At 42.3% G+C, this 23,752-nt stretch overlaps 6 gene segments (V, D, J or C); all 6 read right to left on the minus strand.

Moving 5' to 3' along the window:
* Positions 1-213: 213 nt before the first annotated feature.
* On the minus strand, positions 214-1,912 carry LOC116036850. The segment is given in 3 exon segments: positions 214-226; positions 1,411-1,696; positions 1,818-1,912. Coding segments are annotated over 3 exon segments (339 nt in total).
* A 616-nt stretch (positions 1,913-2,528) lies between these two features.
* On the minus strand, positions 2,529-3,105 carry LOC116036864. The segment is given in 2 exon segments: positions 2,529-2,936; positions 3,046-3,105. Coding segments are annotated over 2 exon segments (441 nt in total).
* Positions 3,106-11,948: 8,843 nt separating this feature from the next.
* Positions 11,949-12,522, minus strand: LOC118495935. The segment is given in 2 exon segments: positions 11,949-12,392; positions 12,501-12,522. Coding segments are annotated over 2 exon segments (381 nt in total).
* A 698-nt stretch (positions 12,523-13,220) lies between these two features.
* On the minus strand, positions 13,221-14,234 carry LOC116036852. The segment is given in 3 exon segments: positions 13,221-13,224; positions 13,481-13,781; positions 14,048-14,234. Coding segments are annotated over 3 exon segments (450 nt in total).
* Positions 14,235-15,324: 1,090 nt separating this feature from the next.
* LOC116036853 lies at positions 15,325-17,072 on the minus strand. The segment is given in 3 exon segments: positions 15,325-15,373; positions 16,416-16,704; positions 16,826-17,072. Coding segments are annotated over 3 exon segments (378 nt in total).
* Positions 17,073-21,311: 4,239 nt separating this feature from the next.
* Positions 21,312-22,148, minus strand: LOC116036866. The segment is given in 3 exon segments: positions 21,312-21,320; positions 21,634-21,914; positions 22,036-22,148. Coding segments are annotated over 3 exon segments (330 nt in total).
* Positions 22,149-23,752: the final 1,604 nt, after the last annotated feature.

Below are 23,752 nucleotides of genomic sequence, written 5' to 3' on the forward strand. Positions count from 1 at the left end.
TAATGCCTTTTGCTCCTTTCCAGAGTATAAACTGAGGTGCCTGAAGGTCTGAGTGATGTTTTTACCAGTGGAGTTCAATATATTCTTCATTAGTCTCATAGTCACATTTGAGTGAGACAGATTCTCCTTCTCTTTCACTGACTTAATGCGGTTTCACAGGAGAGATTTTGTCTCCAGCTATTAATCCTGAAAAAAGTAGAGAAAATTAAGCCATTAACTCATGAGGCTGAGATGAGAAAACAGGAGAAAATGTCAACTGTACAATGTTACTCTGGACAGAAACAACTCAACTGTTCAGAGATTTCTGCTCTGGACTGCAGTTTAAATAAATCTTTAGAAAATAATAAAACCATGTTGTTCTTTGTATCTTACCAAAGAAAAGAGCAGCAAGAATAATCCACAGCCAATGTTCCATCTCTACAACAAGGTTTAAATCAACAGGAGAAACAAGCTGATGTTCAACATTCAGTCTGAGAATTGTTCTCTTCACAGCAGCACTTATTATTGACTGAATGGTTGAACACAGTGCAGAAGTAGTGCACCTCCTACTTGATAATGTTGCCCTCTAGTGGAGGTACAACGTTCATTACAGCAGTTTGGAAAAAATGTCTTCCAGCAGCTTGTCGGTGTGTCAGCTTGTGTTTTTGTACAGAGACTGTGGGTTTGCTGTCACTGTGGGCCTCACAGCACAGTAGTACAGAGCAGAGTCTGTCACTGCAGCAGAGGAGATCTGAAGAATAATTTTGGTTTTATCCTCACTCACTGAAACAGACAGTCTAGAGTTTGTTTCATTTTGCGTTCCAGAGTGAAAGATGAGGAACTCTGGTGGTTTTCCTGGATATTGTCGATACCAGAAGAATTGATCACGACCAGTTGCTTGTTTGGAGTATCTGTAGGACAGAATAACAGAGCTGCCTTCTAAACTGTTCTCTTCTGTCTTGACTGGAGTGAGTTCTTCACAGCTGATACCTAAAGGACGAGATAACTCTTTTATTAGATGTAAAAGTCTCAAAAAATGATTCACATTCAGAAACTAAGAAACTTTTTGATGCGGCATAATCTAACTTACCTGTGAGGATGGAAAGGAACAGCAGAGAAAACACACAATGCTGCAGTGACAGCATGTTGAATAAAGGTAATGTTGATGGTTTGTGTATTGATCTCTGTTGAATATAGAAGTTCCTCTCTCTTCTATAGTTCAGTAACAGCTCAGCTCCTCCCTCCGTCTCCTTGTAGCTCTGTATTTTCACTTCTTTCAATTACTCTTCTAATGTAAAGTGATTCTATACTACATCATATTAAAGTTTAACAGTGTGTGACTCCCCCTAGTAGATGTTGTGGAGTATTGTGTTGTCTTTGCTCCAAAGGTTTTTGTACAGAGTTTTTGTGTTTCCTGTCACTGTGGGCTGCAGAGCACAGTAGTACACAGCAGAGTCAGACACCTTAGCTGAGGAGATCTCCAGATCAACACGTTTCCCTTTCTTGTCAATGTGAGCTGAGAAATCAGAACCAGTTGGATGAATCACCCCTCCCTCTGTGATGTACAGCAGGAACTCTGGTCTGGATCTCTGGTATTGTCGGTACCACTGGATGTTGTAGATACCACCCTCATATGTACAGGTCAGGTTGATGTTTCTGCCCTCTGCAACATGTTCTTCAGTACTTTCTGGCTTTATGCTGTTCATGGAACCCAGGGCTGTAAAATGAGTATTATTCACGTCAGTTATCATTAACGTACACAGATAAACCTCTAGTTATGAAATATCTGGTTAATACAGCAGGTTATATGAGACTTTGATCTCTGTTCTAACACTCACCTATAAAGGGAGAGAAAAGTAAAAACAGGTAAAGCAACATGTCTTTGGAGTTGTAAAAGCCAAACAGACAGCAGATGAACAATGTTCTTCCACTGCAGTAGAATGAAAAACTAAACAGCCTCTCTGATGTGCAGCTCTTCTTCTCAACATCAAGCTGATTGTGCTTTTAGTTACTCAAACATTTCTGCTCTGGAGACAGAGATAATCACATTGGTTGAGTTAAACGTCAGTGGGCGGGGCCAGAGAATAACCTTTTACTGAAAGTGTTACGACCGGCTCTCAGGCCACAACAAAAGAGGGAGATGTACAGCAACTTAACAACAATAATAACAGAACATGTATTAAATGATATTGCAAACAAGAGAAATATGAGGTGCGATTGTCACTACCAGTGGTGAATGAGGGTGTATGGATGTAGTGGAGTATGTGAGGTGCCTGTTGTCAACAACTAACAAAGGAAATAACTCAATAGAGAGAAAACACAATGGTGCGCAGTCAGGAGAATCAGGGCGGGTGGGGTTAAATATCCTGGGAGGACCAGCCAGGTTCTCCCAGTCTTCTCATCATCACCTCCGCTACACCTGTAAGATGACAAGACAAACCACACACAAGTATGACAGGCCCAGGGCCGTCATGAACAGCAGTGAAGAGAAAGAAGACCTTTGGTGGATGTTTCTGATGATGGTTGAGATGTTGTGTGATTATCTTAAAGTTTAACAGTCTGTGACTCCCTCTAGTGGATGTTGTGGAGTATTGTGTTGTCTTTGCTCCAAAGGTTTTTGGACAGAGTTTTGGTGTTTCCTGTCACTGTGGGCCTCACAGCACAGTAGTACACAGCAGAGTCAGACACCTTAGCTGAGGAGATGTTCATGTGGATTTGTTTGTCCTCCACTTTAATCTTCAGTCCAGGGATTACATTATTTACTTCTCCTCCAAAAAACAATTGTCCTGAAGCAGAGTGGGAGATGATGAACTCTGGTGGTTTTCCTGGATATTGTCGGTACCAGAAGAAATAATCACCAGATGACAACTCCAAGTATCTGTAGGACAGAGTAACAGAGCTGCCTTCTAAACTGTTCTCTTCTTTCTCTACTGGAGTGAGATCTTCACAGCTGACACCTTAAGGAGGAGATCACTCTGTTATTTCTTGTTGCAAAAGACTTAATACATGATTCACAATCAGATGTTATTAGGATTCAATGTTTTCATGCTTCATAATCTAACATACCTGTGAGGATGGAAAGGAACATCAGAGAAAACACACAATGCTGCAGTGACAGCATGTTGAATAAAGATAATGTTGATTGTTTGTGTATTGAACTCTGTTGAATATAGAAGTTCCTCTCTCTTCTATAGTTCAGTAACAGCTCAGCTCCTCCCTGAGTCTCTCCTTCTCCTCGTAGCTCTGTATTTTCACTTCTCTCTGTTACACTCCTAAGATGTGATTCTAGACTAAATCATGAAAAATATTGAAGTTTAACATGTGTGACTCCATCTAGTGGACATTGTGGCTGCGCCGGGTGCAAGATAGGACCCTCAGTTGGTGGATTAGAATTTGTTTTTGTTTGAAAGCTAGAAGCTACTGGATAATGAGCTAATGCTACATGTATGCAGTAAACTACAAGCTAATGTAAACTGTTAGCTACTGTAAGCTTAATGTAATTAAGATTAATCAATGCAATTCTCCTTACCGGTAAGTGTGCATGAACATCCCACGAGTTTTTAATTCATTGACATGGGATAAATAACGACTATTGTTTACATTATAGCCTATCAGTGTCAGCAGGGCTGGGCTGGCCATCTGGCATACCGGGCATTTTCCCAGTGGGGCGATGCACTTTTGGGCTGAATCACGATATCATTTATAGGCTTTTTTTTTTTTTTTTTTTTTTTTTGGGCGGCTGTCAGTTCTTTATGGGCTGGCATGGTTTCATTGGGTAATTTTCTTTATTGGCACTGGTCTGACTCAATCAAATCCAGGAACCCCCTTCCCCACTCCCCCCTGACAATCGAGCTGTAATAGTTTTGCTTATGCTGGAAGTTTAGCATCCACGTTAAAATGGACAAACAACCACCAAAGCATAAGGGAGGTGCAGAGAAATTACGAGAGAAAAGGGTTAAGAATCTACAGGTGGATGCCTCAAAATGTGCCAACATTTCTGACATGTTTGGGGCTGTAGTAGCTGCTTCAACATCAGCATTACCTGAAGTAGAGGAAAGAGGAGAGGGGGCTGGCTGTACAGAGAATCAGAAACAACATCAAGACAGGGAAGAAGCCGAGGAGGAGTAGAGTGACCATCCCACATAACAATTTTTTGTTCTCTGTAATAAAGGTCGCTGAAGGTTCCCAGGAACGTTCGCTGCAGGTTCGCTGCAGGTTCGCTGCAAGGTTCGCTCACGGTAGCGTAGGAAAGTTTTCTCTGTACAACTGACCTGTCAGAGGTATTACATATCACTGCTTCACATCAGCAATAACAGATAACTGATGACGATGATGACGCACCATTACATCTAAAAATGTATGGGGTGATGGGTCCTATAGATCTTATTCGTTACTGCTCGTTTGTAAATGTTTGTTTATGTTTATGTTATTTACCTGAAGTTGTTCCTGGTTATCTAAGGAAATTGTTTCAGACATTTATAAATTAAAAATAAATTAAAAAAAATCCTTTTGTAAACCTAACACGTGTTAGAGTCTTTTTATTCTTGTTTTCATGGTAGAATCAAGCACACAGAGAAGCAATCACCATCAGCTAACCTTTAGGGAACGTTCCCTAAAGGGTATGAGTTTGCTGGGACGACAGGGCCATGGGAGCGAGTGATGAAATGATGGAAGAGAGAGCAGTTGACAGCATGGTTAGCTAATGTTATTCAGTAGCATTGCAAAGCCAAAGGTGATTTGTGGAATGCCAGTACCATTTTAACTATTGTAGTGTTTAGCTAGCCTATTCTGTCCTTGTTTAACGTGACTGTTGACTGTTGATCAGTGGAGTAACACTGCAACTCATTCCTGATCCTGCACATATGAATCTTACAATAGTTCAAATTAACAGTAAACTGTTTTTAAAAGTTGCCAAGCCAATATTAAGCAAAATAGTAATAACAATAATGGCAATGCTATATCAAATGATAATGAATAAAAATAAAAATAAAAAATACCATATATATATATATATATAATATATATATATCCTCTCCTGGAACCATCACCTTATCGTGGTGGAGAGGTTTGTGTGTCCCTATGAACCTGAGGGCTGTGTTGTCTGGAGCTTTGTGCTCCTGGTAGGGTCTCCCAAGGCAAAGTGGTCTCAGGGGAGGGGCCAGACAAAGAATGGTTCAAAAACCCTATGAAAAAACGAGGTAGAGATGGAGTGACCCTGCCTGGAGGAAGCCCGGGGCCCAAGTCTGGAGCCAGGCCCAGATGGAGGGCCCGTCAGCGGGCGCCTGGTGGCCGGGTTTGCCACGGAGCCCGGCCGGGCACAGCCCGAAAAAGCTACGTGGCACCTCTCTCTCCAACCCATGGGCCCACCACCTGTGGAAGGAACCGCTGGGGTCGGGTGCGCTGCCACATGGGTGGCAGTGAAGGTCAGGGGCCTCGACGGACCAGACCCGGGCAGCAGACGCTGGCTCTGCGGACGTGGAACGTCACCTCTCTGTGGGGGACGGAGCCGGAACTTGTGCGGGAGGTGGAGCGCTACCAGTTGGATCTGGTGGGGCTTACCTCTACGCACAGTCTCGGTTCTGGAACCATACTCCTGGATAGGGGTTGGACTCTTTTCTTCTCCGGAGTTGCCCAGGGTGTGAGGCGCCGGGCGGGTGTGGGGATACTCACAAGCCCCCGGCTGAGCGCCGCTACGTTGGAGTTTACCAGTGGTGGACGAGAGGGTCGCCTCCCTACGCCTGCGGGTTGTGGGGGGGAAAACTCTGACTGTTGTTTGTGCGTATGCACCAAACAAGAGCTCGGAGTATTCGGCCTTCTTGGAGACCTTGAATGGAGTCCTGTATGGGGCTCCAGTGGGGAACTCCATAGTTCTGCTGGGGGACTTCAACGCGCACGTGGGAAATGATGGAGACACATGGAGAGGCGTGATTGGGAGGAACGGCCTCCCTGATTTAAACCAGAGTGGTTGTTTGTTGTTGGACTTCTGTGCTAGTCATGGATTGTCTATAACGAACACCATGTTCGAACATAGGGATGCTCATAAGTGTACTTGGTACCAGAGCACCTTAGGCCAAAGGTCAATGATCGATTTTATAATCGTTTCATCTGATCTGAGGCCGTATGTTTTGGACACTCGGGTGAAGAGAGGGGCAGAGCTGTCAACTGATCACCATCTGGTGGTGAGTTGGGTCAGAGGGTGTGGGAAGACTCTGGACAGACCTGGTAAGCCCAAACGGGTAGTGCGGGTAAATTGGGAACGTCTGGAGGAGGCCCCTGTCCGACAGACTTTCAACTCACACCTCCGGCGGAGCTTTTCGTGCATCCCTGTGGAGGCTGGGGGCATTGAACCCGAGTGGACAATGTTCAAAGTTTATATTGCTGAAGCTGCGCCGGGGACCTGTGGTCTTAGGTGCCTCAAGGGGCGGTAACCCACGAACACCGTGGTGGACACCGGTGGTCAGGGAAGCCGTCCGACTGAAGGAGTCTTTCCGGGATATGTTATCCCAGAGGACTCCGGAGGCAGTTGCAAGGTACCGAAGGGCCCGAAGGGCTGCAGCCTCTGCCGTGAAAGAGGCAAAGCAGCGGGTGTGGGAGAAGTTCGGAGAAGACATGGAGAAGTACTTTCGGTCAGCACCAAGGTGCTTCTGGAAAACCGTTCGCCACCTCAGGAGGGGGAAGCGGGGAACCATCCAAGCTGTGTACAGTAAGGATGGGACGCTGTTGACCTCAACTGAGGAGGTAATAGGGCGGTGGAAGGAGCACTTTGAGGAACTCCTAAATCCGACTAATACGCCCTCTATGGTAGAGGCAGAGCTGGAGGATTATGGGGGATTGTCATCAATTTCCCTGGTGGAAGTTGCTGAGGTAGTTAAACAACTCCACAGTGGCAAAGCCCCAGGGATTGATGAGATCCGTCCAGAAATGCTTAAAGCTCTGGGTGTGGAGGGGTTGTCTTGGTTGACACGCCTCTTCAACATTGCGTGGAAGTCGGGGACGGTGCCTAAGGAGTGGCAGACCGGGGTGGTGGTTCCCCTTTTCAAAAAGGGGGACCAGAGGGTGTGTGCCAATTACAGGGGTATCACACTTCTCAGCCTCCCCGGTAAAGTCTACTCCAAGGTGCTGGAAAGGAGGGTTCGGTCGATAGTCGAACCTCAGGTTGAAGAGGAACAATGCGGATTCCGTCCTGGTCGTGGAACAACGGACCAGATCTTTACTCTCGCAAGGATCCTGGAGGGAGCCTGGGAGTATGCCCAACCGGTCTACATGTGCTTTGTGGATCTGGAGAAGGCGTATGACCGGGTCCCCCGGGAGATACTGTGGGAGGTGCTGCGGGAGTATGGGGTGAGGGGGTCCCTTCTCAGGGCCATCCAATCTCTGTACGACCAAAGCGAGAGCTGTGTCTGGGTTCTCGGCAGTAAGTCGGACTCGTTTCAGGTGAGAGTTGGCCTCCGCCAGGGCTGCGCTTTGTCACCAATCCTGTTTGTAGTATTTATGGACAGGATATCGAGGCGTAGTCGGGGTGGAGAGGGGTTGCAGTTTGGTGAGCTGGGGATCTCATCGCTGCTTTTTGCGGATGATGTGGTCCTGATGGCATCGTCGGCCTGTGACCTTCAGCACTCACTGGATCGGTTCGCAGCCGAGTGTGAAGCGGCTGGGATGAGGATCAGCACCTCTAAATCGGAGGCCATGGTTCTCAGCAGGAAACCGATGGAGTGCCTTCTCCAGGTAGGGAATGAGTCTTTACCCCAAGTGAAGGAGTTCAAGTACCTTGGGGTATTGTTCGCGAGTGAGGGGACAATGGAGCGGGAGATTGGTCGGAGAATCGGCGCAGCGGGTGCGGTATTACGCTCAATTTATCGCACCATTGTGACGAAAAGAGAGCTGAGCCAGAAGGCAAATCTCTCAATCTACCGGTCAGTTTTCGTTCCTACCCTCACCTATGGTCATGAAGGCTGGGTCATGACCGAAAGAACGAGATCCAGGGTACAAGCGGCCGAAATGGGTTTCCTCAGGAGGGTGGCTGGCGTCTCCCTTAGAGATAGGGTGAGAAGCTCAGTCATCCGTGAGGAGCTCGGAGTAGAGCCGCTGCTCCTTCGCGTCGAAAGGAGCCAGTTGAGGTGGTTCGGGCATCTGGTAAGGATGCCCCCTGGGCGCCTCCCTAGGGAGGTGTTCCAGGCACGTCCAGCTGGGAGGAGGCCTCGGGGAAGACCCAGGACTAGGTGGAGGGATTATATCTCCAACCTGGCCTGGGAACGCCTCGGGATCCCCAAGTCGGAGCTGGTTAATGTGGCTGGGGAAAGGGAAGTTTGGGGTCCCCTGCTGGAGCTGCTACCCCCGCGACCCGTTACCGGATAAGCGGAAGAAGATGGATGGATGGATGGATGGATATATATATATATATATATATATATATATATATATATATTTAGAAAGTTCCTTTTTCCCATGGCTTCATAGAGGATAGTGATGGGACAACCGACTCTTTTACGCGAGTTGGTTTTCACGCATTTACTTTCGCCGCCAGGAACAGAGACACCGCTTATTACATTAGACTAGAGCGGTTGCACGCTTACATACAGTCTCAACATACTATTTACACACTCATATTGACCGACACTAGACTCACACACTGGCCACGGTTACATTCCGTAGCCTGGTGCGCGGTCTCCTCGTGACAGTCTAACTACCATGTAGCAACATTCACTTCTAACATTTAACTTAACATAACTACCAAGATAACATTATGTGTATTTGTATGTGATATAATACTTTCCCCTTGGTAATATACGATACGATACAACTTTATTGTCAGCCAAGGCTGAAATTCTTTGTTTCCCTGAAATAAGTATTGCACTGGATTAAATGTAGCTGGTTTAACAATAGGATAGATTGATGTATGAAAGAGTTTTTAAGTCTGATGCGATTAAAAGAATGAACTCTAAAGCGTCTGTTTGAAGGCAGAAGCTGATATTCACTGTCCAAGACATGTGAAGAGTCACTTGAAATATTTCTGGCCCGTCTAAGCATACTATTATTGTGAGCCTCCTGAAAGGAGTGTGCTACAGGTAGTCCTATAATCTTCCAGCAAATTTTAATCTGATTGAATAGCTTTGTTTTATTTTTAACTGATTAAAGAAAGCAGTACTACAGTAGAGCATGATACTCTGAATTACTGATGTGAAAAACAAAGAAATGATTTGGCTACTAGCTCAAAAGGTTCTCAATCTACAAAGAATATAAATGCGCTGTTGTATTTTTTTGCAGATAAATTCTATATGAGAAGTCCATGAGAGAGTTTCGTCTATCATGACACCCAAATATTTATAGACCGAGACTTGACTGATTTTTGAGTTATGAATCTTCACTGAGGACAGTTGACAATTCGGGGTTACTCCAAAAATGATTTCCTCTGTCTTCACAGTGTTATTTATGACAGCATTGTTATCACACCACTTAACCACTTAACTAACCAATCCACATTGCCCTGATACAGTGTAGGGTCATCACATTCACACATGTAGCCTATGAATTTCCATGTCGGTTGATAACTCAAACTTGCCGAGAACCTAGACACCCGTTTGATTACACAGAATCATGCATTAGGCACGGTTACGGTCTCATTCAGTAGCCAACAGCCTACCTACCATTTAACAAATATTTAACTTAACACAACTACTAAGATAACATGACATGTAGTTGTATGTGATATCCATCGATAATGTAGTCTATGAATGTCTATGTCAACAATCATCTAAGATGCACGAGAAACAAAGGCTTCTGGGATCGGTTGATAACTCAAACTTGCCGAGAACCTAGACACCCGTTTGAATATAGACTCATGCAGTACCCTCGGTTACGGTCCTTACGGTCTCGTTCAGTAGCCTGGTGCGTGGTCTCCTCGTGAGCCTACCTACCATGTAGCAACATTCACTTCTATAACATTTAACTTAACATAACTACCAAGATAACATGCCGTGTATTTGTATGTGATGTACTTCCCCATCGATAACGTGTGAATTGCCATGAACACAATCATCTAAGATGCACCAGAAACAAGGCTTGGTTAATAACTCAAACTTGCCGAGAACCAAGACACCGCTTGATTACATTAAACTCGAGCGGCCGGTTGCACGGTTACATTAGCTCTCGTTCAGTAGCCTAGTGCGCGGTCTAGGTAGCTCATTTATTCTACCACCACCACTCCAGTGGAGGCGCTAATGAGCTAGATTACTACACACACAGCAGCAGAAGAATACCAGCTACACACAACGGCACCAATGAGGTAAAAAAAACAAACAGGAGTGAGTCGGTTCATTGACGTTTGGCACTCGATTCTCCCGGTTCAGTGACACGAGTCAGGTTAATTAACCGGCTCTTCGGTCAGCTCGTCAACACTATTAGACTAAGCATCACAGTGTACAAATCCGCTTTGTCCTGTCCCTTAGAGTCCACAAACCGGCTTCATCTGTAAGTTATCCACTATTTACAGTTATATTAACATGTTTATGTTAATATTTATTTGGTTTGAGTACAGTATGTTTGAGGATGTTTAGTTTATTGTCAACTACATATGGATGTATTCAATCTTTGGTCGTTAAAGCATTGGTGCTTGTGTAAATCATATTAAAAGATTACAATACGTAATTTTAAACACCTGTTTGTGTTGTTTTATATCAATAATTCTCTACTAATGTACAAGAGATATTTGGTACTTGCAAAGAAACTTACTGTGTTTGTATTTTTCTGTTCTTTTTCACAGTTTTACAAAACAAGTCATATTTGCCTTAATTAAATTCTGCCAAACACAACAACCTGCCTATTCCTTGGAGAATATAATGTTAAGCTAGCTGTATAGCTGAAAAATACATTGCCTACAACCTTAAGTGAGGACAGCATATGAGTTCTCTGTGAATTATGATGTTATGGAATTTAGACTAGTGTTTCAGTGTCTATTTGGGATGTAGATCAACATGTTGAACAATGGAAAGAGCTCATTGTGGCCTAATGGCCCACAGGGTATGACGAGGATTTAGTAGGTAAGTCAGTGTCCATTTAGTTGTTGTCATGGTGTCTTGTGTTTGAACCATCATACAGTTGGTTTGTCATTGATGTGGATTTGCTGCTCATGTGAATCCTCCCACAGTGTTACATTAGCAGCTGTAACCACAGGGACTCTGATAAAACTGGAATAATCAGAATCCATCTGATAGGAAGCTGTGGTTTGAATACCACTTCCCTCCTCTTTGAAGAGTAGTCAGATATCTGTGTTCAGGTTTTTGTACAGCCTCTTCTACACTTTGTATCACTGTGTTTCTAGAGCACAGTAGTAGAGACCTGTGTCTGCCAGGGTTAGTGTCTTTATGGTCAGTTCAGTTGTTTTCCCTGATGTTTTGGATTCATAGCGCTTATCTGGGATATATTCACTACTACTAGCTCCTTTCCAGAGTATGAACTGAGGTGCCTGAAGGTCAGAATGATGTCTGTACCAGTGAAGTGTAGGACTATACCTTGTCTCATATTTGCATCTGAGTGTAACAGATTTTCCTTCTCTTTTATTGACTTCATCTTCTACAGGAAAGATTTTGTCTCCAGCTAGTATTCCTGGAAAAGTAGAGAAATTGAAGTCATTAGACTAACATTGTTCATGAGGCTGAGAGGAGAAGACAGTGGAAAATGTCAACTGTAAAATGTTACTCTGGACAGAAACAGTTCAACTGTTCAGAGATTTCAGCTCTGAACTGCAGTTTATGTAAATCTTTAGAAAATAATAAAACCATGATGTTCGTTGTATCTTACCAAAGAAAAGAGCAGCAAGATTAATCCACAGCCAATGTTCCATCTCTACAACAAGGTTTAAATCAACAGGAGAAACTAGCTGATGTTCAATATTCAGTCTGAGAATTGTTCTCTTCACAGCAGCACTTATTATTGACTGAATGGTTGAACACAGTGCAGAAGTAGTGCACCGCCTACTTGATAATGTTGCCCTCTAGTGGAGGTACAAAGTTCAGTACAACAGTGTGGAAAAAAGTCTTCCAGCAGCTTGTCAGTGTGTCAGCTTGTGTTTTTGTACAGAGACTGTGGGTTTGCTGTCACTGTGGGCCTCACAGCACAGTAGTACAGAGCAGAGTCTGTCACTGCAGCAGAGGAGATCTGAAGATCCACACGATGCTTTTCTTCTGACAGTTTCGTAAAAAACCTTGTGTCCGATGTCAGAGACTCTGCTTTTTTTGTAAAGTTCATTCCTGAGATGAATATGATGAACTCTGGTGGTTTTCCTGGATATTGTCGATACCAGTAAAACTCATCACTACCAGTAGCTTGTTTGGAGTATCTGTAGGACAGAGAAACAGAGCTGCCTTCTAAACTGTTCTCTTCTTTCTCGACTGGGGTGAGTTCTTCACAGCTGACACCTAAAGGAAGAGATAACTGTTATTTCATGTGGTAAAAGATTTAAAAAAAATATTCACAATCAGATGTTATTAGGATTAAATTTTTTCAAGCTGCATAGTCTAACAAACCTGTGAGGATGTAAAGAAACATCAGAGAAAACACACAATGCTGCAGTGACAGCATGTTGAATAAAGATAATGTTGATAGTTTGTGTATTGAACTCTGTTGAATATAAAAGTTCCTCTCTCTTCTATAGTTCAGTAACAGCTCAGCTCCTCCCTGAGTCTCTCCGTCTACTCGTAGCTCTGTATTTTCACTTCTTTCAATTACTCATAAGGTAAAGTGATTCTAGGCTACATCATGAAAAATATTGAAGTTTAACAGTGTGTGACTCCCTCTAGTGGATGTTGTGGAGTATTGTGTTGTCTTTGCTCCAAAGGTTATTGTACAGAGTTTTGGTGTTTCCTGTCACTGTGGGCCTCAGAGCACAGTAGTACACAGCAGAGTCAGACAGCTGAAGCTTCTGGATCTTCAGAGGAACTGACTTATCCTTGATTGTAGCATCAACTCTCTGTTGCTCTTTAGAAATATCAGTTTTTACACGTTGCAGCATCATCTTTGGGTAATCATTGACTTCTTGTTTGTACCAGTACAAATAGGGAAATGTGTCACTGGTCTCAAATGTACAGTCAAGAGTAACTGTCTCTCCTTCAGTAGTAATGATATCTCCTGTTGGCTGGATCACTCTGTCTTCTCCTTTACACTCTGGGGAAGAAGAGAACATGCAGAGGAAGAGATTAATAAATAAGATGATTAATTAAAGGAAAAACAATCAGTATTTTAAATAGTTACCTAGCCAGAGAGTCAGAATCAGGATGTTAGTCAGCCAGTTTTTCATGTCTGCAGTGAGAGGGGAGGAGAGAGAGGAAGAGCATTGATTCTCTGATGGATCTGATGGTCCTTCCTCTTTATCATCTGTTGAAGATCTCTCAACAATTTGTCCTGAACAGTGTGTGACTCCCTCTGGTGGATTTTGTGGAGTATTGTGTTGTCTTTGCACCAAAGGTTTTTGTACAGAGTTTTGGTGTTTCCTGTCACTGTGGGCCTCAGAGCACAGTAGTACACAGCAGAGTCAGACACTTCAGCTGAGATGATCTTCAGATCAACTTGATTTTTCTCCTTATTCAGTGTAGCATTCAGTCGAGGGTGAGGGGGTGTTGCTTCCACTACTGAAGGCGATGTTGTATCAGTGATCAGGAGAAGGAACTGAGGAGCTGATCCAGGATCCTGTCGATACCACTGGAGATTATCAGCTTGAACTGAATAGGTACAGGACAGAGTAACACTACGGCCCTCTGATGAAAAGACTTCAGCACTGCTGGCAGTAATATCATCTTCCATCGTGTTACCTAGTGAGGAAAACAACATGTTAGATTTACACTTCTGTTCCAAAGTCACATATCTAACAGTTGAAAAACATCACTCTGACATTTTTTAAGTAAAGCAAATTATGCTGTTAACAATTTATTAGTCAGTTATTAGCAATAAAGTGATGAAATCTAGATTTGTATCTTTGAAATGTTAAAGTTTTAACTCCATCTAAAATCTGAACTGGATCTGTAAAACTTTGAAAGTGTCTTTGTATTTCAGGATTTATAATCAAAAACATACGTACCTATAAGAGTGAAGCAGAACAGAATTGCAGTGAGTTTTTCCATGTCTGCAGAGGTGAAATGCTGTTTATGAATGTTCAGGATGAATACGTTTTGTGAGTTGTTTGGTCTGATGTTCACAGCTGGAATCAAACAGTTCTCTGTCATGAAGACACCTCTGCAGTCAGTAGGAGGAGACTCAGATGTTGAATTAGTTTCATTCACAAACTGTCTCAGGAGTGTAAAGAATCCAGACTGTCTCATGAAATACACTGAAGTGTAACCGTTTGTGACTCCCTCTAGTGGATGTTGTGGAGTATTGTGTTGTCTTTGCCCCAAAGGTTTTTGTACAGAGTTTTGGTGTTTCCTGTCACTGTGGGCCTCACAGCACAGTATAGAGTTTAGATTCTCGGCCCGAGCCCGAGCCGGACCCGGCCGTTATTTTCCGCCACATCCTCGGGCCGGGCCGGGCTGGACCCTTGATCAAGCAATTTTTATTTTTTTTATCCATTACCTTATTATCCTATTTGGGTGGTGAGATAGCTATGCCATAATCAGAAATATTATAAATATATATATAGGCTATATAAAAGTAACAAATGTGTACAAAAGTTAGGCTGCAGTTTCAAAATGCAGCACTTCATGCGCGGAGTCTCCTCCTCTCGCACGCATCACACCGGGAGCTTGAAGATGTAAAGAAAAAAAGAAAAACAGGAGAATTAACTTTGAGCAAGTGTGGAGGAAAGTCGGAGGTATGGAAGCAGTTTAAACAAGTTGTGGGCAGTGACAACAATATGTTGTTCATCAATGTTTCTTTTTTTTTTTTTACGCTTCTTCATTCGGATCCACTTGCGATCCGTTCCATTCTAAACAAACAGCGCAGTTTACATGCTTCGTCCGTGTTGTATTATTCTAAACAGATCTGTAGTTCAAACAACTCTGAATTATAGCTGAGAACGTCACTTATAACGGCCCACGTATTAAAAAATTGTCGGGTTTGAATCGGGCTCGGGCTCATAATTACAGTTAATGTGTCGGACCGGGCCGGTCCAGAGTTTGTTTCATTTTGCGTTTCAGAGTGAAAGATCAGACAATCTGGTGGTTTTCCTGGATATTGTCGATACCAGAAGAAATAATCATTATAGTCAGCTTGCTTGGAGTATCTGTAGGACAGAGTAACAGAGCTGCCTTCTAAACTATTCTCTTCTTTTTCTACTGGAGTGAGTTCTTCACAGCTGACACCTAAAGGAAGAGATAACTCTGTTATTTAATATAGAAAAAGATAATAAATGATTCACATTCAGATGTCATTGGAATAAAACTTGTTCATGCTGCATAATCTAACATACCTGTGAGGATGGAGAGAAACATCAGAGAAAACACCCAATGCTGCAGTGACAGCATGTTGAATAAAGATAATGTTGATGGTTTGTGTATTGACCTCTGATGAATATAGAAGTTCCTCTCTCTTCTATAGTTCAGTAACAGCTCAGCTCCTCCCTGACTCTCTCTGTCTCCTTGTAGCTCTGTATTTTCACTTCTCTGTTACTCTACTATGGTAAAGTGATTCTAGACTACATCATATTGATGTTTAACAGTGTGGGACTCCCTCTGGTGGATATTGTGGAGTATTGTGTTGTCTTTGTTCCAAAGGTTTTTGTACAGAGTTTTGGTGTTTCCTGTCACTGTGGGCCTCACAGCACAGTAGTACACAGCAGAGTCAGACAGCTTAGCTGAGGAGATGTTCATATGGATTTGTTCGTCCTCCACATTAATCTTCAGTCCAGGAATTACGTTATTCTTGATTCCTACTATTCCTGAAGCAGAGTGGGAGATGATGAACTCTGGTGGTTTTCCTGGATATTGTCGGTACCAGAAGAAATAATTACCAGAAGAATATCTGTAGGACAGAGTAACAGAGCTGCCTTCTAAACTGTTCTTTTCTTTCTCAGTTGGAGTGAGTTCTTCACAGCTGACTCCTAAAGGAAGAGATAACTGTTATGTCATGTTGTAAAAGACTTAATACATGATTCACATTCAGATGTTGTTAGAATAAGACTTTTTAATTCTGCATAGTCTAACATACCTGTTAGAATGGAGAGAAACATCAGAGAAAACACCCAATGCTGCAGTGACATCATGTTGAATAAAGGTAATGTTGATGGTTTGTGTATTGATCTCTGTTGAATATAGAAGTTCCTCTCTCTTCTATAGTTCAGTAACAGCTCAGCTCCTCCCTGAGTCTCTCTGTAAAGTGATTCTAGACTACATCATGAAAAATATTGAAGTTTAACAGTGTGTGACTCCCTCTGGTGGATGTGGTGGAGTATTGTGTTGTCTTTGTTCCAAAGATTTTTGTACAGAGTTTTGGTTTTTCCTGTCACTGTGGGCCTCAGAGCACAGTAGTACACAGCAGAGTCAGACACCTTAGCTGAGGAGATCTCCAGATCAACACGTTTCCCTTTCTTGTCAATGTGAGCTGAGAAATCAGAACCAGTTAGATGAATCACCCCTCCCTCTGTGATGGAGATCAGGAACTCTGGTCTGGATCTCTGGTATTGTCGGTACCACTGGATATTGTTGATAACACCCTCATATGTACAGGTCAGGTTGATGTTTCTGCCCTCTGCAACATGTTCTTCAGTACTTTCTGGCTTTATGCTGTTCATGGAACTCAGGGCTGCAAAATGAGTATTATTGACGTCAGTTATCATTAACTTACACAGATAAACCTCTAGTTATGAAATATCTGGTTAATACAGCAGGTTATATGAGACTTTGATCTCTGTTCTAACACTCACCTATAAAGGGAGAGAAAAGTAAAAACAGGTAAAGCAACATGTCTTTGGAGTTGTAAAAGCCAAACAGACAGCAGATGAACAATGTTCTTCCACTGCAGTAGAATGAAAAACTAAACAGCCTCTCTGATGTGCAGCCCTTCTTCTCAACATCAAGCTGATTGTGCTTTTAGTTCCTCAAACATTTCTGCTCTGGAGACAGAAATAATCTCATTGGTTGAGTTAAACATCAGTGGGCGGGGCTAGAGAATAACCTTTTGCTAAAAGGTGAAAAGATAAAACAGCAGTGAAGAGAAAAAGACCTTTGGTGGATGATGAGCTGTTGTGTGATTGTCTTAAAGTTCAACAGTGTGTGTCTCCATCCTCTCCTTCAGTAGTAATGACATCTCCTGTTGGCTGGATCACTCTGTCTTCTCCTTTACACTCTGGGGAAGAAGAGAACATGCAGAGGAAGAGATTAATTAATAAAGATGATTGATTAAAGGAGAACAATCAGTAGTTTAAATAGTTAGATAACGTTAATTAACGGCAGTGGCAATCCTCGTTTAACAGCGTTCACAGCATCAGTCAGTCTCCTCCCTCTCTCCTCCCTATCTCCACCCTCTCGTCTAAAAATACTCACATCTGTTTTTAATGCAACCAAGATGGCAGCGCCCGGAACGGCAAACTCGATGACTCCAAGCAGCTCTGCACAAACCAATATGTGACATCACACATGCTCTGTCACACTAGCAGCTGTAACCACAGGGACTCTGATAAAACTGGAATAATCAGAATCCATCTGATAGGAAGCTGTGGGTTGAATACAACTTCCCTCCTCTTTGAAGAGTAGTCAGATATCTGTGTTCAGGTTTTTGTACAGCCTCTTCTACACTTTGTATTACTGTGTTTCTAGAGCACAGTAGTAGAGACCTGTGTCTGCCAGGGTTAGTGTCTTTATGATCAGTTCAGTTGTTTTCTCTGTTGTTTTGGATTCATATCTTCGCTTATTTGGGAAATATTCATCACTACTAGCTCTTCTAGCTCCTTTCCAGAGTAAAAACTGAGGTGCCTGAAGGTCAGAATGATGTCTGTACCAGTGAAGTGCAGGATAATTTGATGTTGTCTCATATTCACATTTGAATGTAACAGAATCTCCTTCTCTTTCACTGACTTCATGCGGTTTTACAGGAGAGATTTTGTCTCCAGCTATTATTCCTGAAAAAGAAGAGAAAATGAAGCCATTAGACTAACATTGTTCATGAGGCTGAGAGGAGAAGACAGAGAAAATGTCAACGTACAATGTTACTCTGGACCGAAACAGTCGAACTGGTCAGAGATTTCTGCTCTGAACTGCAGTTTATATAAATCTTTAGAAAATACTAAAACCATGTTGTTCTATATATCTTACCAAAGAAAAGAGCAGCAAGAATAATCCACAGCCAATGTTCCATCTCTACAACAAGGTTTAAATCAACAGGAGAAACTAGCTGATGTTCAACATTCAGTCTGAGAATTGTTCTCTTCACAGCAGCACTTATTATTGACTGAATGGTTGAACACAGTTCAGAAGGAGTGCACCTCCTACTTGATAAGGTTGCCCTCTAGTGGAGGTACAACATTCATTACAACAGTGTAGAAAAAAGTCTTCCAGCAGCTTGTCAGTGTGTCAGCTTGTGTTTTTGTACAGAGACTGTGGGTTTGCTTTCACTGTGGGCCTCACAGCACAGTAGTACAGAGCAGAGTCTGTCACTGCAGCAGAGGAGATCTGAAGAACCATTTTGGTCCAGAGGATCCGTGTACTTGGTGGCCAACGGATTTTCGTTTTGAAAGGAAAAAAACAAAAATGAAAAATGGCCAGTTTCCCAATTGCCATTAGTAAATAGGAAAACAAAAAAATGGAAAACAACCCATTATTCGTTTTTTGTTTTGATATTAAAAAACGGAAAACGAAAAACAATCTCATTATCCGATTTTCTTTGATGTATTTGTAGAGGGAACTCGGAAATTAAAATGTGTATATAAATCTTATTCCTTTGTCAGTACCCGATCCGTACCGCCTGTAAAATCCGTTCTGTGCACTGCCTGATCAGTTCTACGCTTGCGCGAACACCGGCAAACTTCACAGCTCTATGCACGCATTGGCGTAAGGATGTTTGGACATTCCCGGTTACCGGAAGAAAACATTAGACAGTGACAGTAGACCGTTATGATGGCAGAGATGAAGTTTATAAGGTGTTTGCTGGAGTTGCCTAAAGTATCTGTTAATGATATACGGAGGGTCGTCCGGCCATCCAGTACAACACCATGTAGCAAATTAAATAAAGGCTTCAAATTTTACGTTTCGTCATTTCTTTTCAACTTTGAAGGTAATTTGCTAACGCTAGCTAGCCTGAGCTAGAAGCCTTGCTTTGGTGTTATAAGTCATGACTCCGTCCTGCTTCAGGTTAACCATGTTTTAAATAAAGTTTAAGCATGTGTATACCTCTCACTGTGTTTCTACTTTTATGAAAGTATCAGGTAAAAACAGGGCTACAAATGAGATCTCTGTGAGAGACAAGCTAACTCCTAGCAAACTATTATGACATTCCACCCCTAATTCCGGTCACTTTACTGTATTTGTATTTGTTTAGTATTTGGTTTAGAAGCCTTTATTGGTGATTTTTTACGGTACAAAGTCCTGCTACATACGTACATAGCTAGCTATATATGCTCCGCTATGTCGCGTTAGCATGCAGCTACAATAGTTAGCTATGAGTATGCTAACGTTAGATTGTAGTGGAACGAAGCAGCACTTTCTAACGTCAAAAATCACAGACCAAACACTACACAATCGGACATGTTTCAGCAGGAATGTGACCCGGAATTGGGGAGAATTTAACAACATTGCCAGCTAAGATGACCGTTAGCATGTAGCTACTATAGTGTTTACTGCCGTTAGCATGTAGCTACTATAGTGGTATACAGCAGTGGTGGCTGGGAGAGCTGTCATCCCATCTTCAAAAGGACACTTATGTACGTTTACGCTTCATCGCATTAATAATAGACAGTCTATGGTTATTAGTCAAGACGAAGTATTAGGTAAAAACATTAACGTAAACAACACAACAACGATGTCGCTACACGGTTTTGGATCAGTGACAAGTTTAGAATGTTTATAGCTATGACTATTGTATAATAAAGATTTAATAAAAAAAGATTTAATAAAAAAGTTGTAATGTTTGGTCGTAAAGTGTTGACACATGTTACTTATATACAGTCTATCGTGCAGGCAGAACGGATCGTGTACCGACAGTTACAAAACGCACAGGGACATTGTTAGTTTTCTACTACGTAATTATGCGCATGCACAGAACGGATCTTACAGGCGGTACTGGCCAATAAATGCTATTGAAGGGCGGGTCTTGGCGTGGCGGGAGTAACTTCCGGGTCACGAAAAAAATACCAATGCAAAATTAAGGAATACGACTTATACACACGTATTTTAATTTCCGAGTTCCATCTACAAATACATCAAAGACAATCGGATAACGAGATTGTTTTTCGTTTTTCGTTTTTTAATATCAAAACAAAAAACGAATAATGGGTTGTTTTCCGTTTTTTGTTTTCCTATTTACTAATGGTAATTGGGAAACTGGCCGTTTTTCGTTTTTGTTTTTTTCCTTTCAAAACGAAAATCCGTTGGCCACCAAGTACACGGACCCCAGAGTTTGTTTTTTGCATTATTTCTCCTGATTCCAGATGAAAGATGAGGAAATCTGGTGGTTTTCCTGGATATTGTCGATACCAGAAAAAATAATCAGTACCATTTGCTTGATTGGAGTATAACCAGTGTATACAGGGTATCTGTCTTCTCCTTTACACACTGATGAAGAAGAGAACATGCAAAGGTAGGGATTAATCAGTAAGGAGAGCAATCAGTAGTTTAAATAGTTAACTAGCCAGAGAGTCAGAATCAGGATTTTGGTCCTTCCTCTTTATCATCTGTTGAAGATCTCTCAACAATTTGTAATTTACCTGAAGTTTAACAGTGTGTGACTCCCTCCAGTGGATGTTGTGGAGTATTGTGTTATCTTTGCTCCAAAGGTTTTTGTACAGAGTTTTGGTGTTTCCTGTCACTGTGGGCTGCAGAGCACAGTAGTACACAGCAGAGTCAGACAGCTTAGCTGAGGAGATGTTCATATGGATTTGTTTGTCCTCCACATTAATCTTCAGTCCAGGAATTACGTTATTCTTGATTCCTACTATTCCTGAAGCAGAGTGGGAGATGATGAACTCTGGTGGTTTTCCTGGATATTGTCGGTACCAGAAGAAATAATTACCAGAAGAATATCTGTAGGACAGAGTAACAGAGCTGCCTTCTAAACTGTTCTTTTCTTTCTCAGTTGGAGTGAGTTCTTCACAGCTGACTCCTAAAGGAAGAGATAACTGGTATGTCATGTTGTAAAAGACTTAATACATGATTCACATTCAGATGTTGTTAGAATAAGGCTTTTTAATTCTGCATAGTCTAACATACCTGTTAGAATGGAGAGAAACATCAGAGAAAACACCCAATGCTGCAGTGACAGCATGTTGAATAAAGGTAATGTTGATGGTTTGTGTATTGAACTCTGTTGAATATAGAAGTTCCTCTCTCTTCTATAGTTCAGTAACAGCTCAGCTCCTCCCTGAGTCTCTCTGTAAAGTGATTCTAGACTACATCATGAAAAATATTGAAGTTTAACAGTGTGTAACTCCCTCTGGTGGATGTGGTGGAGTATTGTGTTGTCTTTGTTCCAAAGGTTTTTGTACAGAGTTTTGGTGTTTCCTGTCACTGTGGGCCTCAGAGCACAGTAGTACACAGCAGAGTCAGACACCTTAGCTGAGGAGATCTCCAGATCAACATGTTTCCCTTTCTTGTCAATGTGAGCTGAGAAATCAGAACCAGTTGGATGAATCACCCCTCCCTCTGTGATGTAGAGCAGGAACTCTGGTCTGGATCTCTGGTATTGTCGGTACCACTGGATATTGTTGATAACACCCTCATATGTACAGGTCAGGTTGATGTTTCTGCCCTCTGCAACATGTTCTTCAGTACTTTCTGGGTTTATGCTGTTCATGGAACCCAGGGCTGCAAAATGAGTATTATTGACGTCAGTTATCATTAACTTACACAGATAAACCTCTAGTTATGAAATATCTGGTTAATACAGCAGGTTATATGAGACTTTGATCTCTGTTCTAACACTCACCTATAAAGGGAGAGAAAAGTAAAAACAGGTAAAGCAACATGTCTTTGGAGTTGTTAAAGCCAAACAGACAGCAGATGAACAATGTTCTTCCACTGCAGTAGAATAAAAAACTAAACAGCCTCTCTGATGTGCAGCTCTTCTTCTCAACATCAAGCTGATTGTGCTTTTAGTTCCTCAAACATTTCTGCTCTGGAGACAGAAATAATCTCATTGGTTGAGTTAAACATCAGTGGGCGGGGCTAGAGAATAACCTTTTGCTAAAAGGTGAAAAGATAAAACAGCAGTGAAGAGAAAAAAGACCTTTGGTGGATGATGAGCTGTTGTGTGATTGTCTTAAAGTTCAACAGTGTGTGACTCCATCTAGTGGATGTTGTGGAGTATTGTGTTGTCTTTGCTCCAAAGGTTTTTGTTCAGAGTTTTGGTATTTCCTGTCACTGTGGGCCTCAGAGCACAGTAGTACACAGCAGAGTCAGACAGCTGAAGCTTCTAGATCTTCAAAGGAACTGAATTATCCTTGATTGTTGCATCAATTCTCTCTTGCTCTTTAGAATTATCTGTTTTCACAGAGAAACGTTGCAGTAGCATCTTTGGGTAAGCATTTTCTCCTTGTTTGTACCAGAACAACGTTGGACTTGGATCAGTTGTCTCAAATGTACAGCCAAGAGTAACTGTCTCTCCTTCAGTAGTAATGACATCTCCTGTTGGCTGGATCACTCTGTCTTCTCCTTTACACTCTGGGGAAGAAGAGAACATGCAGAGGAAGAGATTAATTAATAAAGATGATTGATTAAAGGAGAACAATCAGTAGTTTAAATAGATACCTAGCCAGAGAGTCAGAATCAGGATGTTAGTCAGCCAGTGTTTCATGTCTGCAGTGAGAGGGGAGGAGAGAGAGGAAGAGCATTGATACTCTGATGGATCTGGGCCTTCACATCATTGGTCTTTCCTCTTTTTCATCTGTCCGTTACTGTTGCTACTCCTATGGCAGACCACACCTGCCCGTCTATTTTTAGACTTTTTATATTTTCTATTGCTATTTTTAGACTTAGTGATGGATGTCAAAAAGTGCTGTTTTTTGCTGTTTTGCACATACCTCTTGCAGTCTTTGGACATTGGAGGGTTTTATGCCTTGAGAGTTTGTTACTCGTCTGCTGAATTGAAAGGCATTGGAGCTGGCCTGCAACAAAAGTGGGTGGGTGGGTCACGGGCTATTTTGGCGGATTTCCAAGAGTTTCCGAAAGAGATAACAAGACACAAGAGAGGTAAATCTGGCTGAGTTTTAAAGAGACTTAAATCATGGAGATGTTGGCCCTAATTTCTGTCTATGATCATGGGCAATGTGCAGTCAATTGGGAACAAAATGGACGAACTGAGAGACAATTCCCTGTTCCTCCACAAATATAGATCAATAAGTTTGATGGTCTTTACCAAAACTTGGCTCAACAGATGTCACAATGATGAAATAGTGATGGTGGATGGATTTCAAGCTTTTTGAGGGGATAGAACAGTTAGATAACGTTAATTAACGGCAGTGGCAAGCCTCGTTTAACAGCTTTCACAGCATCAGTCAGTCTCCTCCCTCTCTCCTCCCTAGCTCCACCCTCTCGTCTAAAAATCCTCACATCTGTTTTTAATGCAACCAAGATGGCAGCGCCCGGAACGGCAAACTCGATGACTCCAAGCAGCTCTGCACAAACCAATATGTGACATCACACAT

The sequence above is a fragment of the Sander lucioperca genome, chromosome 9 (genome assembly GCF_008315115.2).
Source record: "Sander lucioperca isolate FBNREF2018 chromosome 9, SLUC_FBN_1.2, whole genome shotgun sequence".
In the NCBI taxonomy this organism is placed as follows: Eukaryota; Metazoa; Chordata; class Actinopteri; order Perciformes; family Percidae; genus Sander; species Sander lucioperca.